Source organism: Alosa sapidissima, chromosome 1 (assembly GCF_018492685.1).
Source record: "Alosa sapidissima isolate fAloSap1 chromosome 1, fAloSap1.pri, whole genome shotgun sequence".
Lineage (NCBI taxonomy): Eukaryota > Metazoa > Chordata > Actinopteri > Clupeiformes > Clupeidae > Alosa > Alosa sapidissima.
The window spans coordinates 48,834,042-48,850,866 of NC_055957.1; the positions used below are offsets into that span (position 1 = coordinate 48,834,042).

The 16,825-nt window shown below is 47.8% G+C and overlaps 1 protein-coding gene across 1 annotated transcript in view; it reads right to left on the minus strand.

Moving 5' to 3' along the window:
• Positions 1 to 16,825, minus strand: part of LOC121706973 (PH domain leucine-rich repeat-containing protein phosphatase 1-like) — a 54,619-nt gene extending 37,794 nt beyond the window's left edge. The window contains 1 exon segment of the mRNA XM_042089191.1: positions 14,872 to 16,825. Within this exon segment, the coding sequence (XP_041945125.1) occupies positions 14,872 to 16,582 (1,711 nt within the window). The 5' untranslated portion in view covers positions 16,583 to 16,825.

Below are 16,825 nucleotides of genomic sequence, written 5' to 3' on the forward strand. Positions count from 1 at the left end.
TTCAGTCAACACGGACGGCCGTGTGACGGGAAAGCCAATCCCGTTTCTGTGGGGACGATGGTGTCGTGCAGTGATGGGGTCATTTGATAATGGCGGTGCTTGAATGCAAGCCTTTATCTGCCTACCCCAAAGCAAAAAAAAAAAAACAACTCACCTGACACGCTTGGTGTTCAGCTCAGTATCTATCAACTGCACATTCCTGTCAGGGGTGCAACAACAACACAGCCAGATGAGATTGCACACTGCTGGGAATGCATCCTCAATGTGAAACTGCGGAAATAAGCACCCTATGCATGAAGTGGCCATAATCGGGATAACACTATAGATCAGTGGTTTTCAAAGTGGGGGCCGCGGGGGGGTGCCAGGGGGGGCCTCAGCAAGTTGGAAAGAAAAATAAAAGCAACAAATAAATACATTTGAAAAATTTTAAATATGCCCATTACTATGAGGGTTGTTATACAATGCCATTATAATAATTTGTCGCATATCTGAACATTATTTTCCATGATAATGACTGGGAATAATAGTAGAGTGATAGCTCTCGTATAGCAGAAAGCCCCAAATGTAATTTTACACACTGTATGCTCCATCACAAAGTGCTTGTGGCTAAAATAATTATTAGGATTAGCTTAATGTATTTTTAAATTTGCCGTTGTATTGTCGATGGGTTTAATAACACATCAAGGGGTCCTTGGCCAGAACCTAGTGGTAATTGGGGGGCCTTGTCAAGGAAAAGTTTGGGAACCCCACCTATAGATAACACTGACTGATTAACTGTTGTTTGTATGGACTCGAAAGAATCATTTAAGTCCAAGTCTCTCTTATTGTCTGTCAACGTTCCTTTTTCTGGATGATGGTCAAAATGCTGCATTAAGCCAGCTGTACCTCTCTGAGGCTGTCCGTGACCCCACTTCGATGTCATTTTGTTGGCACCACCACTCTAAAGCACATGGAGACGGCTATAAACAGCTCTGCCAAGCAGCACTGCCAACGTCCCACCACGCCCCCCATGTGACTCAAAAGCTAAAGCACGGCCCACAGAATGCCAAGCTAAAGGATTCAATGCCCAGAGTACCTGATCTGATGACATGCACAGGCTAGCCCTGCTGTGCTACACAGATCACTCCAGATAAAAGCTTCTGCTAACAGGGCAATGCAAATGTAATGAAACACTATAAACCCAGAAGGTGGGCTTACCCACATCTGTGTGTGTCTGTGTGTGTGTGTGTGTGTGTGCCTTACACAGGTGGCAATGTGGACACTGTAGTGTACATAAAGAGAGACACAGAGACGTCCTCGGTGTCAGTGGCCAAGGAGATAAGCCAGCAACTGGAATACTGCCTGCGTGTAGGCCTAGACTTTAGGGCTGGTCACTGGTCAGCCATGGTAAGGCCCATGCTGACACTCACTAAAGAACATGTTAACCAGGTTTACTTGTTTATGTGTTTATTTATGGATAATATTTGCACACAAGCGTCCCTCTCCTGGCCTAGCAAAGATAGATAAAGACCCAGTTCAGGATATAAAAGTTAGTCACGCTAGTTTGATAATGAAAACAAAAATGTTCAGATTACTGACAATTTCTCAGACTACTGCTCCCTAAATCATACCGGTGTGTCATTCACTCCCACAATGACATTACGACAGCAGAGGACTAAGAGGGGTCATGTTAAAATGTAGCCACGGACAAAGGTCACAGTGACCCATCAGACAGAGGAAGGAGGGCGGGTGGGCGGGCGGGCAGGGCCTATACAGCTGACCACAGGTAAAGGGTACTACATACTCGCCACTTCGACCGGTAGCGCAACAATGTGACATCAAAATTGCGCCATTTCCTCTGTCGCACGAGAAATTTCAACCTCGCGCAGGCAGGTCGTGCACAGGAGTTTTTTTTTTCCCATCACATGCGTGCCTCTATACAGACATCAACCACATTTAGGCATTTCATATAGCCTAGCCTACATCTTAAATAAACATGATGTTTGAATAGTCAGTTTGAGAAGAGAGGGAAATTAACCTGGCTACGTTACCAGCGAGAGTTTGTGATTTTTAAATAGCTTGCTGTCACATGAATAAAGTATCTATCTATCTAGCTGCACACACCTTGGAAACTAGATGGTAACGATGGTAGTTGTAAATAGCAGCAACCGAAGTCTGAAGTATCATCACAGAGGTAGTTTTTACTGCCATTGAGGCCAATGCCAATTCAGGAGAATATTGCAGCTTTCTAAAGGTCTGAGGAGCGCTAGCTAGTGTGTAATAATTGCTCCTCTTTACTAAATTTGGATCTTCTCTGGAGAGGTGTCCTGACTTAGACCTAGAAAGACACAGGGAAGAAGCACCAGCCGGGATGGTCCATTTTAAGAGTTTAAACTTTAAACTAGCACATTTAGCAGGTCTAACACTTCTCACATCTCTGATAGGCGGCTTGTGAAAGAGGCACGGTTCTGTGATTGGCTGGGGGGGGGGGGGGGGTTTGGTGATGCCAGGGTGCATGATTGGTGCGTGATTGATTTCCTGCCGGTGACTCCTGCCCGCTCTCCTCCCTGGGTTCCCCCCTGTCCACCGGCTCCCCCTGAATTAATAATGCCCTCGCGGCTGGGCTGACAGAAGTGGAGCAGAGGGACTCTCCCGTCTCCCTCTCTTTCACTCCTCCCGGGAGCCATCCCTTCCCACTCACCCTCTCCTTTACCCCTTCCCTCCCTCCATCCACCCCTCCATCCTTTGCTCACTCACTCACTCGGGAGTGGCTCCTTAATCGGCATCTCTGACCACACCACTCCAGAGGATATTTGTGCATTAGCGTGTGAAAGACCTGGGAGAAATCATTAATCAGCGCAGCGGCTTCAGGCTTTATGGCTCAGCTGGGATCAAGAGTCCAAAAACAAACGAAAACTCAGGAATGAATTTTCCTTTACCAACTGTAACAAATTTGCATTTAAATCTGGTTTTAAAGGCACACTATGCAGGTTTTTTAGCTTAATATGCAAGTGTTTTAGCTTAATTTACCTTCATTTAACAGCTTTAGTCATTGGAATGGTTATATGACTTTTTTCCGGTTGAATGGTGGCCGTCTCACTTCCCCCTAGCGCCTGTGAGCGGAAAAACCACCCTTGCAACTGTGGGCCGGCGGGCCGACGGCCTCAGTGTCAGGAAGTATAACGATTGTAACGAATTGCTTTACTGCATTCAAATACACATACACGCCAGGCACCGGCTAGAAAAAGGTAGCGATGGAGTTTATCAGACATTCATCATGACAGAGCCAGCAAAAAAGAAGCAAAAAACGGAAATTGCCAATACTGCATAGTTTACCTTTAATGGTGTTCTCTACCTCTACCACTTCTCCTCTGAGGCCACTAATGAACTTGTACAGCAATGAATTAGTAACATATTCATGTCTATTAGACTGTAATGTAGTGATTGGTTTGAGAGACGGGGGTTGGGGTGGCTAGCATTTCTAAAATGGGTGCTCTGAACTATTTTAAGAGTGCTTGAATGTGGTGCTTGCTCACAGCCTGCTGAGGTTTTCAAAATGGAGAGCAGCCTATTTCTTAGTATTACTCCAACATTTGATTTAACTGCTTGGCTCTTTGCAGTCTATAGGTTGACTGATGTCCAATATAATTCTGTGAATGAAGAAGTGCTTCATACAGTGTTAGCCCACATACTATACCCACACACAAACATACCTCGCTCCAATTTGTCTTTCCAAACAGGTAGTGTTTATCAGATGCACCTGAGGATATTGCAGTCATGGGCTAAAAACCTGGGGGGGGGGGGGGGGGGGACTGCAGTTATGGGCATTACAGAACAATGAGTTGGCAGGGGAAATGCATTGTGGGTTAAACAAAGATACTCACTTGTTCCTCTCCTGCTGGTGCCCATACCTGCAGCAGCATTTATAAACACTGACCAATGCAGAGCACCAGGACCACTGAGGCTTTTAACCTCCCACTGATTCTCTTCTATCTGCATGAAAACCCTGCATTCCATGGCCAAGATGCACAATGGAATCTTATCAATAGATAATCAATAAGCAGAATGCATTCTTACTCCCTGGCCCAGAGTACTCCGCAGGCAGCAAGTGAACACATACCCTCACCATTAGTAGCTGAGGAGAGATTTAGCCTAGATTTGTCTCAGATCTGGCATGGTACACCCCCCCCGATATCTGGACCAGTTAGGCCGTGGGATAAGCCGCTACCTGGAAGGTTGTGTTTACTGTCCCAAATCCTCTCCTGGCACCGAATCTCATGGTGGGGGTTTGTCCGATTCAGCTTCGTGTTGCACGCAACTTGCCCGGTACTTGCCACTCTGCGACTCTGGGGTGATTCAGCTCAGCGTGGCGTGATATTACTGTATGAGACGTTATGAGATGAGGGGTGATGGGTCTCACGCCCACCACCGCGTGCCTTCTTCTGGGACAGGCTTTCTTCTCACCCTGATATTGCATGGGGAAGTGGGGGGGGGGGGGGTGCTGGCAAGTTGTTGGCATGCAAGGAGAGAGCAGAGGATTCATCATCGGGAACAGGGGAGTTTCTGTCTCATCTGATGCGGCTGGCAAACGCGCCTCACAGAGTTTAGAGAGTGGCTTGGCTGTGCGGGATACTGAGGTCAACTGCGAACAGAGGCTGAGAGAGGCAGCACTGCACATGCTCACAGTCCCCCATCAGTCAGGTTCAGCTCATTTAATAACATGAGTAACACAACTTCACGCCCTCCGAGACACAGAGTGGAATAAGGTAGCACTTTAAAAGAAAGGCTAAAGTGACAGTGAGAGAGAGAGAGAGAGAGAGAGAGAGAGAGAGAAAGTGAGAGAGAAAGAGAGAGAGAGAGAGAGAAAGTGAGAGAGAAAGACTGTCCTTGCTGCATGGACCAGCAGGGGAATGAATGAGACTGATGCTAATGCAAATTCCCCTGGCCCCACGTGCTTTCTTTCGAGCTTTCCTTCTTTCTCTTTTCTTCTCCTCCTCTCATCCATCCTTCCATTACCCCCTCCCTCTTTGTTTTGTTTAAAATTTAACGAGGCCTGGAACAGCAGAGGCTGCGGGCATCCGGGGTGTTCTGGCACGGTTCTGTGTCACATGCTGCGGCCATGTGCAGAGAGTGGCACACACAGAGGAGCGAGAGAGGGAGGGAGAGAGAGGGAGAGAGAGAGAGAAGGAGGGAGGGAGAGAAAAGAGGCAGAGTAGGGGGGAGAGGTCAGAAGGGAGAGGAAGGAGGACAAAAGGGAGCAGAAACAACAGTGAACAAGTGCCGTGAGAGAGAGAGAGAGAGAGAGAGAGAGAGAGAGAGACTCTCTCTGTACTGAAGGCTGGTCCTTCTTTCCCAAGGGCTCAGTCACTCTCACAGATCGCGGCTAACAACAATTAAAGAAAAGTGTTAATTATTAAGGGCTCGTTAGACTGAGTGGCAGCTCCTAACCCCACCTTTAGCACAAGCGATGAAGCCATTACAGCGGCCCTGCCGTCTTAAGCCACTGAAAGTGAGAAGTCATGTGACAAAGGAAGGGGCAACAGAAGTTCAACTCTGGCCACAGCTATGGCTAGTGCACTTCACGCAGCATGACTCTTCAAACCATTTTGCTACTTGACAACTCTTTCCCTGCCAAGGCTAGGTAGGTAGCCTTGGCAGGGTCCTTGCACAAGGACTTCCCTGTACGCAATTCACTTTGGCACAACTTTGAGCCAAAGGTTCACTGGTTCACTGATTAGAGGTAAACTTTGATAGCTCCTTTGATATGGCTAATGGTGCGGGCTCATAGGCATGGGCGGTGGCACTGGATCAATGAGACCCGAAGGGCTGTTTATCAGCTGTGTGCCAACACACACACACACAAATAAATAAATAAATAAATAAATAAATAAACAAACAAACAAACAGCAAGCCCAGTCGGGCCCAGGAGAGTCCAGCACAGTAGCAGGAACTACAAGAGCACATTTCACCACAACAACCTCAAGTGTTGCAGGCAGCAGGCGAATGATGATCACGCTTACTACATTAATGCTTGTTAAGCCGCTTCACCCATGATTGCCAATTCTGCCTCTGTTCATCCAAATGATTGAACATTTGAAATGAAGCAAACACACACACTCACACATGTGCACTGCTGTCCCAAGCGCACAAGGAAAAGAGCTGGGCCTCTGCACGCACGCACGCACGCAGGCACAAAATACAAAAATCTGCCCAAAACATCATTTTCCGAAATCCAGCAGCGTCGCTTCCAATCAGAAAATTTGGACGGCTTTAATGCTTAAAGTTGCAGATGTTGGAGGGCATTAGGCAGGCCGCTGTTGATCAAAGCTGGGCAGTGTGAGCCGAGCGCCCCACTGTTCTGGGCCTAATCTTTCCTTTCTGTCGGCCTGCACGATGGCATGGACAGTGGAGAGGAGGGGAGAGGAGAGGAGAGGAAAGGAGAGGAGGGGAGAGGAGGGAAGGATTTAGACCCCTTCGCTGCCACTCCATTGCAAATAGGCTTTGGAAGAGACGTTCGGATGACACTTTAAAAACTTCAGAGCTGATTCCATATCAGTCATGACTGGATACTGGGAACTGCAGGCTTTTATCAGCCAGGGAGGGGGCGGGGAAGAGATACCACACTCAGCTCAGATCAGGTTTACAGTCTTACTGTTCAAGCTATTTTGGTTTCTTTTTGCTGGGAATAGACAGCTATGCCTATCTCCCCCTTGTGCTCTGACAGGGAAAGAGACTGCTGATTCCCCCCCACCAACCATCACCACCCCTCACCCCCACAACCCACTAACTAACTAGCTTGGAAGAAAATGACAGCCCCCTTCCCCGAAAAAAAAAACAACACTGCTATTCACTGCAAAACTGCACTGCACAGATCAAAAGCCGTTCACCTCTGTTTAGGTGTGTGCCAAGTATGGAGAGGAACCTGAGGAATGGACTTTTTTTTTTTATCAGCAGGCCTCTCAACTCTCCGGAGTGGAGTGCCCCCCCCACCCCCCTCTGCGGCCCAGAGACCAAACCAAAGCAAAACATATTTAAATATGATTAAATATTACGCCGACACGACAGTCTACTGCACTGCAGCAGAGGGGCTTGTTTGATTTCCAGGTGCAAAATAATCAAGGTGACTGTTTAACGATCGTGAGAGATATGGCGTGATGAAAATAAACCACACACATCAGCTTCAGAGGGAGGAGAGAGAGAGAGAGATAGAGAGAGAGAGAGAGAGAGAGAGAGAGAGAGAGCACAGGAAAGAGGCAGACAGAGTAAGGGAGAGCAAGGGAGATAAAATGACAAGAACTAAAGCAAACACGAAAGAAGTTTTGTGAGGCCGCTCAGAGGAGCCAGGAGTGACGGCAGAGCAACGGTGAGAGCAACTGGCCAGGCCGGGCCCTGCACTTGGATGGAACTTCCCCCAACAATCCCTCAACTAACTTCAACACTGTCATTGTCACTGTCTCTCATTAGCAATGCAGGCTTTGACATAACGTCAGTGATTATTTTAGTTATCTGACTTGATTTGGCACGGAATCGCCTTTGCCTGACTCAGTTAATCCAGCCCTCTACCTTGACACCGCCTCAAGCACCACTAAGCACAGGTTTGCCAGGGATAACGCTGGGGCCAGAAACCCAGAGACAATAGCCCAGAGGAAGCCCCGGGTCGCAAAGACATGATTAAGGACCAGAAGTGATCATGGAGAAGGGATTAGCCTCCATACACCTTAATTCAACCAGCTTTGGCTGGACAATGGAGAAGTGGCCATTCCCTCTTTTCAGGTTACGTAAGAGAGAAGGTGATCGATCTGATTCTGTTAGAATTCCTTGAGCATTCTGGGACCAACTACTTACAAAAAAATGAGCATACCTCTTTCTCTTTTTGTCAGACTTCAATCGAAAATAAACCATTCAAAAAGCTCTTCTTACTCCCCAAACATAGCCATGTTATCAGATTTTACTTTTTCATGATGTCCGTCATGTCCAATCATTGCCATGGCAACCCGGACAATGGAACCTTTTCTACATCATTACCGGACATCTTAAAGTGACTGGTCGCTGCAATTAATCCAAACTTAACTGAAATAGTTTTCCATAATTCTCCATAATTCTTAGTCACCCAGATCCAGTGCAGCACTCTTTTTCTTCCTTTAGGAAATGAGATTCTTGAAGTAGCCCCACTTATGTACGCAGACCTGTTCCTTTTCCTTGAGATGAGACTGACCAAATAAACTCCCAAGACGTAGCTGAACAGACTACAGCTTGAAGAGAGGAAGCAAAGAGAGACTCCACGAAGGATGAGGATGCCTCAGAAGCCAGCATTTTCCCAATCACTCTCTCACTAGTCCTGACTCCAGAGTTAGAGCTTAACAAGTCTGACTGTCATTTTACAGAACAAGAGAGGGAAGCTCCACTTTCTGACTAATTGCCTGAATAATAGCGCCCATGATGTCTAGTCTAGACCTATTTCCACACAGGGGGGTTACCTGATTAATGACAGAGGCCTACTATCAGAATACCTATGCCTAATTAAGGACAGCAACCGCACAGCGAGAACAGAAAGCAGGCTAATTCAGTATAACTATTATAAGTGATGTATATATTTTCATGTTATCATACATTTGGAAATTGCAAGTCACTTTGCATTGCACTCTCCCACACCACACAGTGAAAGCGGCCCCTCCCCAGCCACACACACACACACACAAACACATATAACACATAACACAAAACAAGCACTTCACAAACACTGCCCACCACAACGCTCCATAATAAACAGACATATGAAAAAAAAGACGGTCCAAGTGGTTTTAGAAGTCATTCACAGACCACTTGAATCTCTCTCCCTCCGTTCAGCCAGACAGAAATTGACTGAGAACTCCGAAGTCCCACCTCCTCAAGCCCTCATTCACACCAAACACACACACACACACACTTACATAACTGCATGTTTTTCCTCAAAGCGGAGACATCCCATCCTTCATCCCCACCACCAACTACCACCACCCCTTCCTCTCCTCTCTCTTCCAGTCACACCCCACTCCCCCGCCACCTTGCCTTGTTTTTACACACACACACACACACACACACACACACAGTGTCAAATCAGATTAGACAATTACATAATGGGTCTCAAAGTGGCAGTTCAGGAAAAAGATGTTGGCATTCGCCAGTGGATACACTTGCTACACAGTGTGAGAGAGAGAGAGAGAGAGAGAGAGAGAGAGAGGGAGAGAGAGAGAGAGAGAGAGAGAGAGAGAGAGAGAGAGAGAGAGAGACAGAAAAGGATAGCAGCCTTACTAGTCATGTCTACAGGAGGCTAAGCTTCAGATGACACCACACCTGCACCTGTATTACTGTTTCTACCAAGAATTATAATTATCCATACTGAGACACCTCGTCTCCATCACACACACACACACACACACACACACAAATAGAATGTCTGGACAAATGACTGCTGTTAAAGCGCAAAAGAGGATGGCTGCCTGACACCTGTTGCCAGGACAACCATCAGTAAAAGGTTAAAAAGCACTGTAATGCATGTAGTGTGCACATGGCATCAGACGCACACATCCAGATAAACAAATGTTGGCCCGGCGCCACGGAGCAGGCTTGGAGAAGGCCGAAGATGCTATGTGTGGATGTGTGACCCATCTGTGGTGGCGAGTCTGGAGAGAAGGAGGTGAGGAGGACAAGAGCGAGGGAGAGAACAAACATGAGACAGAGAGAGCGAATGGAGAGAGAGAGAGAGAGAGAGAGAGAGAGAGAGAGAGAGAGAGCAAACGAGCGAGTGAGAAAGGCTGATACGTGCATAATAGATGTCGTCGTGACTTCCTCAGACATGGCAAGGCTTCATTATGGAGCTTTAAAAGGCTTGGTCTTTCGGCAAGCACCTTTTCTCTCTCTCTCTCTCTTTCCCTATCTCTCTTCATTCCATCTCAGCTGAAATCACCAGCATGAGAGTGCAAGGGTGCCACAAGCCCTGCAAGTACATCTCCTACTGCCAGCTTTTTAACAAAGTGACATAAACAAAGTTTATTCAGGGAGCAATCAGATGTGTGCATGTGGCTCAATTTGTGCATGCAGAGATGTGGTGTCAGAGATCTAGCCTAGCTAGTGCCATGTGACCATGCAAAAATAATAACCGTGGCATTTTTTAGTTACAGGGTGCAACATAATCCAAATCATGGCCAACACAAAAATCAAGAATTACATCATGAAGCCCACAGGGTTGACCGTGCTGGCGTCTCGGACATCTCGGACTTAACATTTGGTTAACCATCAGCGCGGCCATCAGTTCCACTTGAGCGAAGTAACGTCCTTGGGTAACACCCCCTGACGCAGCGGGACTGGGACGCGGGGTTAGCAGAGCCAGAGGTGGGACTGACACGTGGAGAGGGCAGCTCGGCTCCTAGGTGTCTGGTCTTCCTCTCAGCTGACTGGACATGCTCGTGGCGTGACCCCCCCCACCCAGCTGGCTTCTGGCAGATAGGACTGTAGGACTGACTGGGGTGTGGCCTCAGGGTCAGAGGCTGCCCATGTCATGCTAGTACAAGCCTTTGGTAACGGATAGGAGAAGGTGTGTCTATTGTCACGTGTCAAATGGACCGAGGAAGGCAAGTTCAAACCGCTGGCACCCAGCACTCCAACTTTACCAGGAGTGCATGTGGAAGTAGCCTTTAGCCTATAGAATACCCTTCAACCTTTTTTGTTTATTTGCTTGGTTGAAATTTGACATGTAATATATATATAATACATGTATAATATATGTATAATATATATCTGACTGATCAAAAGCAGCAATGGGCTCTGTGCATGAGCTTAATTGAAGTTGGCAAACCAGTTTCCTGCTTGTTGACATGGCTGTTATAAAAGCGATTTTAGATGCCACCTTTTTCTAAAAACGCCAACCTATGAGCAGTGGCTGCATCAAATAAGGAGGGAAAGATTTTCGGTGAGCACACGTTTTGGTGAAGCACTCCTCTTCAGGTGCTTGATGACTGCGATGTCAGCGAACAGAAAACTATCTTGCCGACTTTAAGTTAGCTAGTGCACAGAGCCCATATCAGAGACAGCACACTACGACAATTTTTAAATACACAAAGCTTCCAGTCATTTACCGTCTTCTAGAGTTGAATGCAATCGGGTGCCATATATCCTAAAATCTAGCGATAAAAAAGCATGAACTACCATGAGCATCTGTCCTAGCAAGATTTTACATTATCACGTTACCCCTCACATTTTCACCTGTTCTGTGCTGTTAAGCCCAAATACACATGCATTGTGTACAGCCAAACTAACAAGCTAAAACAAGTGGGACGTATGACATATCTGACAACAGATAGCTTTGAAGTAATACTCTCATACTCTTGCAGAATTCCAAGCATTAGCACTGCAGGTTTGCGTTCTATGCTGGACTGTGCTCATGATTTATACTTTTAAAAGCAACATATTAACATCTTAACACCCATTAGTATGTTAAGTTATAATGGCACAAAAAACCTCCACACTTCACATGCATGTCAAAGCTATCGTTGTTTGAAAATCATGCACAGTTTATAACAGGGGCATCGTTTGTTCCCATGCATTACAGTTCACGCCCAAAGTTACATGTCACGCTTCATTTGGGTCCTGCCTTCTGACTCCTCAACATGCCGGTTTGTATGTGAACACTCACACCAAGGCGGCAATTTTTTCACCTCCTTTTTAGACGGATAATGCGGCATAAAGACATCTCTTCCCCCCGTGAATTTTGGGTGATCTCTATCTAAAAACAGCTAGAGAAACTCCTTCCTGAAAATCCACAGGGAGCCTTAAACCAATCAAGACATGACAACAGCTCAGGAACTGGGAGTGCAGGTTGCGAATCAAACACATGTGCATGATAGATGAGGGCTTTACATGGCTAAAGGAAGGAGAGGCGGCAGAGAAGAGGCACGTTTGTTTTCAAATCTCTGGACAGCAGAACTGACTGGCAGATATTGCATATTACACATTCAACATTATTTAAATATCATGATGTCAAACTACTAATGTTAGAGAAAAGCCACATTTTTTTACAACATGACGCCTTAGGAGTATGACTCTGAAATCTGCTGTGTGCAATAAGAGTAAATAATTAAGGGCAATGGCCTGGTTGTGTGATGCAGACAGTCTGCACCGGCTGAGCAGTCAATCTGACTTTTTAAGGAACAAACTTTTAATGGCCGTTTCTTGGGGTGGGTAGGGGGGGGGAGAGAGAGAGAGAGAGGAAGAGAGAAGAGAGAGAGAGAGAGAAGAGAAAGGAGGAGAGAGAGAGAGAGGCCAAACAAGCCAGGGCTACGGCCTTTGGGAGGCCTACAGAAGATTAGATAGGCTACGGCACACTTCCTGTCTCAAACATATCTCTTTCTCTCTCTCGACACATCAGGCAGACATGCAGCGAGGCCTTCAGTGTCACAGCCTACTATGCATTAGGCAGCTGTGCTCTGACCTACTCAGATAGGGAGGGACAGTAACACTCCTCTACACACACTCACACACACCTCCTCCCAGTGGCTGCCAGTCATGAAGTGACTGCTCAGTGTTGGTATCCCCCTCTAACCCCCCCCCCCCCCCACCCCAAAACCCCACTGCTTCCCCAAGCCAGGCATGCCTGACATTCTAGAGGAGCTGGAGTACATTCCTCTCATGCCTGCAGATCGGGGGGAGGGGTGCGGCAAAGAAGCTTCCGGAGAGACAGGGACACCAAGCGACTGAGAGGGAGGGAGGGACTTTCTTTTCTGCTAACTGAGGGACTAGTGAGTGAGTGAGTGAAGAAAGGAGAACGAAATGGAGTGAGTGAATGAGAGTGAACATGAGGCAGTTTGGTAGAGGGCTCAGGTGACTCGAGTTAATCACAGTCACATGGCATGAGGAAAAAGCTGAGTAAAGCCCAGGATGGACATAACACACACACACACACGCTGACTCACTTGATAAAGCCTCCACCCACACACACACATACATACACACACACAAACAGAGGCTCACACATACACGCACCACTGAAGATTGTGAACTGAGAGTCATGCAACATACCAGTTGCACTCCCCCATTCAAGTCAACCGTAAACAGAAATGCAGCTAGAAGTAAGGGCCTCTCGGAGAGGACATTCCATAGGTCTTCTTCTGGTCAGAGCTCTCCCCCATCTCATCGAAGAACCACATAAGCAGCAGCCACACCCAGACACGAGGCTTCCCTGCACACACATTCGGATGCTGTCCTCTGTTACTTAACACTGCCCAACGACTCCCACCCAACCCAGATTGGCAGATTGAATGTTCAGAGCGATGAACTACAACTGGCCAAGCAGAAAGGCCCTCCTCTCTTTCTTTTTCTAAAGCTTGCCCTGTTGGTATTCAGGACATGTTGCTCTCCCTCAGCTGAGTGAATGAAAGGGCTTCCTGCTGCCTCTCACTCACTCACTCTCTCACTCTCTCTCCATCCCACTCTCCCTCTCTCTCCATCCCTCTCTCTCTCTCTCTCTCTCTCCCTGGCCCTTGGCAAATGGGCTCTGGCAGGGGCCATTCCGTGAGACAGCGCAGAAGAGGGAGGACAGGAGGAGCACGCCAGCAGCCCAGCGGCATCTCAATGACCAGAATTCACTCGGCCCTGCACTGCACTCAGCTCACCCTACTTTCTCTCCATCTCTCTCTCTCTTTCTCTCACTCTCGTTGAAGCCCACCACCAACCCCACCCTCTCCTCCAGCAGTGCATTCAGGCCCCCTTTTCATTCTGATGGTAATGAAGCAGGAGCCGGAAAAAGGCCTGCGTCCAAATGCCATAAGTTGGCCACGCCGGCCATTGTGGCTGTGTCATGTGCGTCCGTGGGAGCAGAGTGCGCTGCCATGTTTTATTACTCACAACAGCGGCACGTACAGAAAAGAAGTAAGGCATTCACAGGAGAGGGAGGGAGGGAAGAGAGAGAGAGAGGATATCATGGGCAGGCCCTCATCTTGTATCCTGGCAGCGGCCTTCAGGGAGGAAGACCATGCCTTCAAGCACTGCCCTGGCCTTTGCTTTGCATGGCAGGCCTTGCCTGGGAACTCTAACCATGCCACAATGAAGGTGTGAAAGGCCGGTGCTCACGTTACAAGCCAGTGCCTGGACTGTAAGTCCATGTGCTAGTAGCACAACGGTGATACCAATGCCACCAAGTCTAGGCCAAGCATTACGGAGGGAAGGAAGAATTTTCACATCTCTCCACTTTACTTAATAAATATTATTAACATGCACAGCGTAACTACAGCCATTTTTATGACTAACACAGACTAACATTTCCAAGACGTAGTCTGTGGAATCTGCTGGCATGTGAAAAGCATAATCAGTGTGTCCCCATTTCAAAAGTATGGGCTAAGGGATACAGGGTTGATACTTAATGTAATGGTATTTGTCCAGCATTTGTCAGCAGAGGTTCATGGTATACAAGCTTATCTTTGCAGACAAAGGTGAACTAATAGCCATGGATAGTGAGGCTTCTACGCTAATGTACACCATCAGCTGTGTAAACAACAGAGCTAGAACCACTCTGCAAAACCCAGCTGATGGGACTACACCTCCAATATCAAGCAATGTCTGTGGCCACCAGGAACAGTGAGAAATAAGTCACAAGCACCTAAGAGGGAAGATTCCTTTTTTGGTACCAGTTTTGTCTGTTCTATGTGCAACCATTAAAACCCAACAATTTGGCAAGCAATGTTTGAATTATCACACAGACTACTCATGAAAAACCCCCATGCAAGCTTGCTAACCGCACACAGCTTGCTACTATCCACTGACAGCCCGCTCAAACAGGGGCGTGTGAGACACTCACGTGACTGTTACAACCTCATGTTAAAGAACTTCTGCTCAGTACAGAACGTTTAAGGAAGTTGTTACCTGCGTAAAACCGTAGCAAGGAGCCCAATTCGGTGTTCATGCCTTCCTCTTGCACTCGCCACGGGTCCTTAAATCCCAACTTGAAGAGAAAGTCGTTCTGGATTTGCAAAGGCCTCTCGTCTCGGCCCAGTCTCCTGGCAGCCTCGCCGTGCAGCTGAACATAAAGTGCCGGGGTGGCATCATCGTCTGCCGCCGACCCAGTTTCCTCACTGCCAGGGTGGCTGTCGGGGTCTTGTGTGTCGGTTGTATTACCTGTAGAACAGGCCCTGGACAAAGAACTGGAGCTACTGCTTTGTGGCATACAGCCCAGAAATTGTGGTTCGAGCCTGCTGTCGGTCTCAGTATCTCCTGACCTGTCGTTTAAGTGCTCGCCAAATATCCCACTGCTGCCACTGTTGTTTTTACCATTTGGGTATTTGCTAAGATCTTGAGGGCACGTGTCAGTGGCTGTGATTGACGAAGGGCAGTCATGCTCCAATTCATCAGACGAACTGCCATATGTGTCGAGGCCCTCTGTGGCACTGTCAAACGTGGGGCTCAGAGCAGATGCATCCGTGCCCAAGATCATGTCATCGCTAAGGGAGTCCCGATGCTCGCTAAGTCGGGCCCCAGAACTAAGGTCGTCGAACGCGCTGCTCTCGACGTCTGAACCAGAGTTTCTCCCACAGATGTCATTCCCATTGAATCTCCTCTCTGAATCGTCATCATTCGGCGTGTCCGCATTTATATTAGAATTAAAATCGCACAAGGAGTGGTGTAGGATATTGTCGTCTGACTGGGTATCAGACGAGTACAAACTGATATCAAATTCAGGTCTGTGCCCATCATCATCCTTGTCTAAGAGCAGGAGTCTCAATCGGTCACCTGGCTGGTCTGTCTGCCGGCCTCTGTATTCGGAGCGTCTGGGGGGACTCAAATGGCTGTACCCCGAGCTTACATTTTCATTATGTTTACACAGCGGGTGGTTAAAGTTATACTTGCCATTACAATTGCCATTCAGATCAGTCGTTGGATAGATTTTACCTACCAGACGTACAACAGATCCTGACTTACTACTTAGTTGACTTAGCCGACTAGCTATTTCACCGGCCGTAGTTTCCAGTGTACACAACACCGGCCTAGGATATGAGGGCGTGAGTTTGTCGTGGACATGTATGGATCCCCTGTGTAAATCCGCGCGCACCCACTGTCTATCTGATGGCTGCAACTGCATGTTCTGTCGGTGCCGAAGCAAAGTCTTCCTATCAAGGCTTCGTGTGTGCAAAGACGACGAAGATGAGGCTGAGTTCATCTTTCCACCCCCAGCAGAGACAGCTGAGGTGGCAGCGGTGGCTGCTGCAGCGGAGAGATTCCTCTTCAGTCGTCTCCTTTTTAAAAGCAACGAATTCGAATTGCTGGTTAAACCGCGGCCATTTTTTGAAGTTCTGACAGTAGTTTTATTCGCGACGATTGTCTCTGCAGCTGCCTGCGGTTGTTTACTCCCTTTGCGTAACGTTACATCCACGCGAGGGGCACCCAGCTGTCCCCCGTTCTCCGTCTTGGACTCACCTCCACCGCCATCATCCACAACCGATCTGAGAGCGGTAGCCAGTCCAGTTGGTTTCTTTAACTTCGCACCACCCGCGTCCAAGCTGGATTTCGCTGCGCCTACCGCCATGGAGCTGCCCTCTGCCAGCCTGACGGCCGACACAACAGTCCGCGCACTTTCCATCTTCCGCAAGTAGCTACAAAGTAAACCGCTGATACGTACTTAGAAAAAGACCCCCTAGTCCATGTGATTTATGGCTAAAATGAACACCATTTGCGTCCGCAGCCTTAATGGCGAAATTATACCGCCATACATCCAGTTGTCTATCTTCTCTTGTCGAGATCTTATCCCAACCACCCGATGTCAAATCATGGAGACTATCGCCACAAGGAAACTCAAGTAGGAGTGTAATCTAGGGGCGGGCGG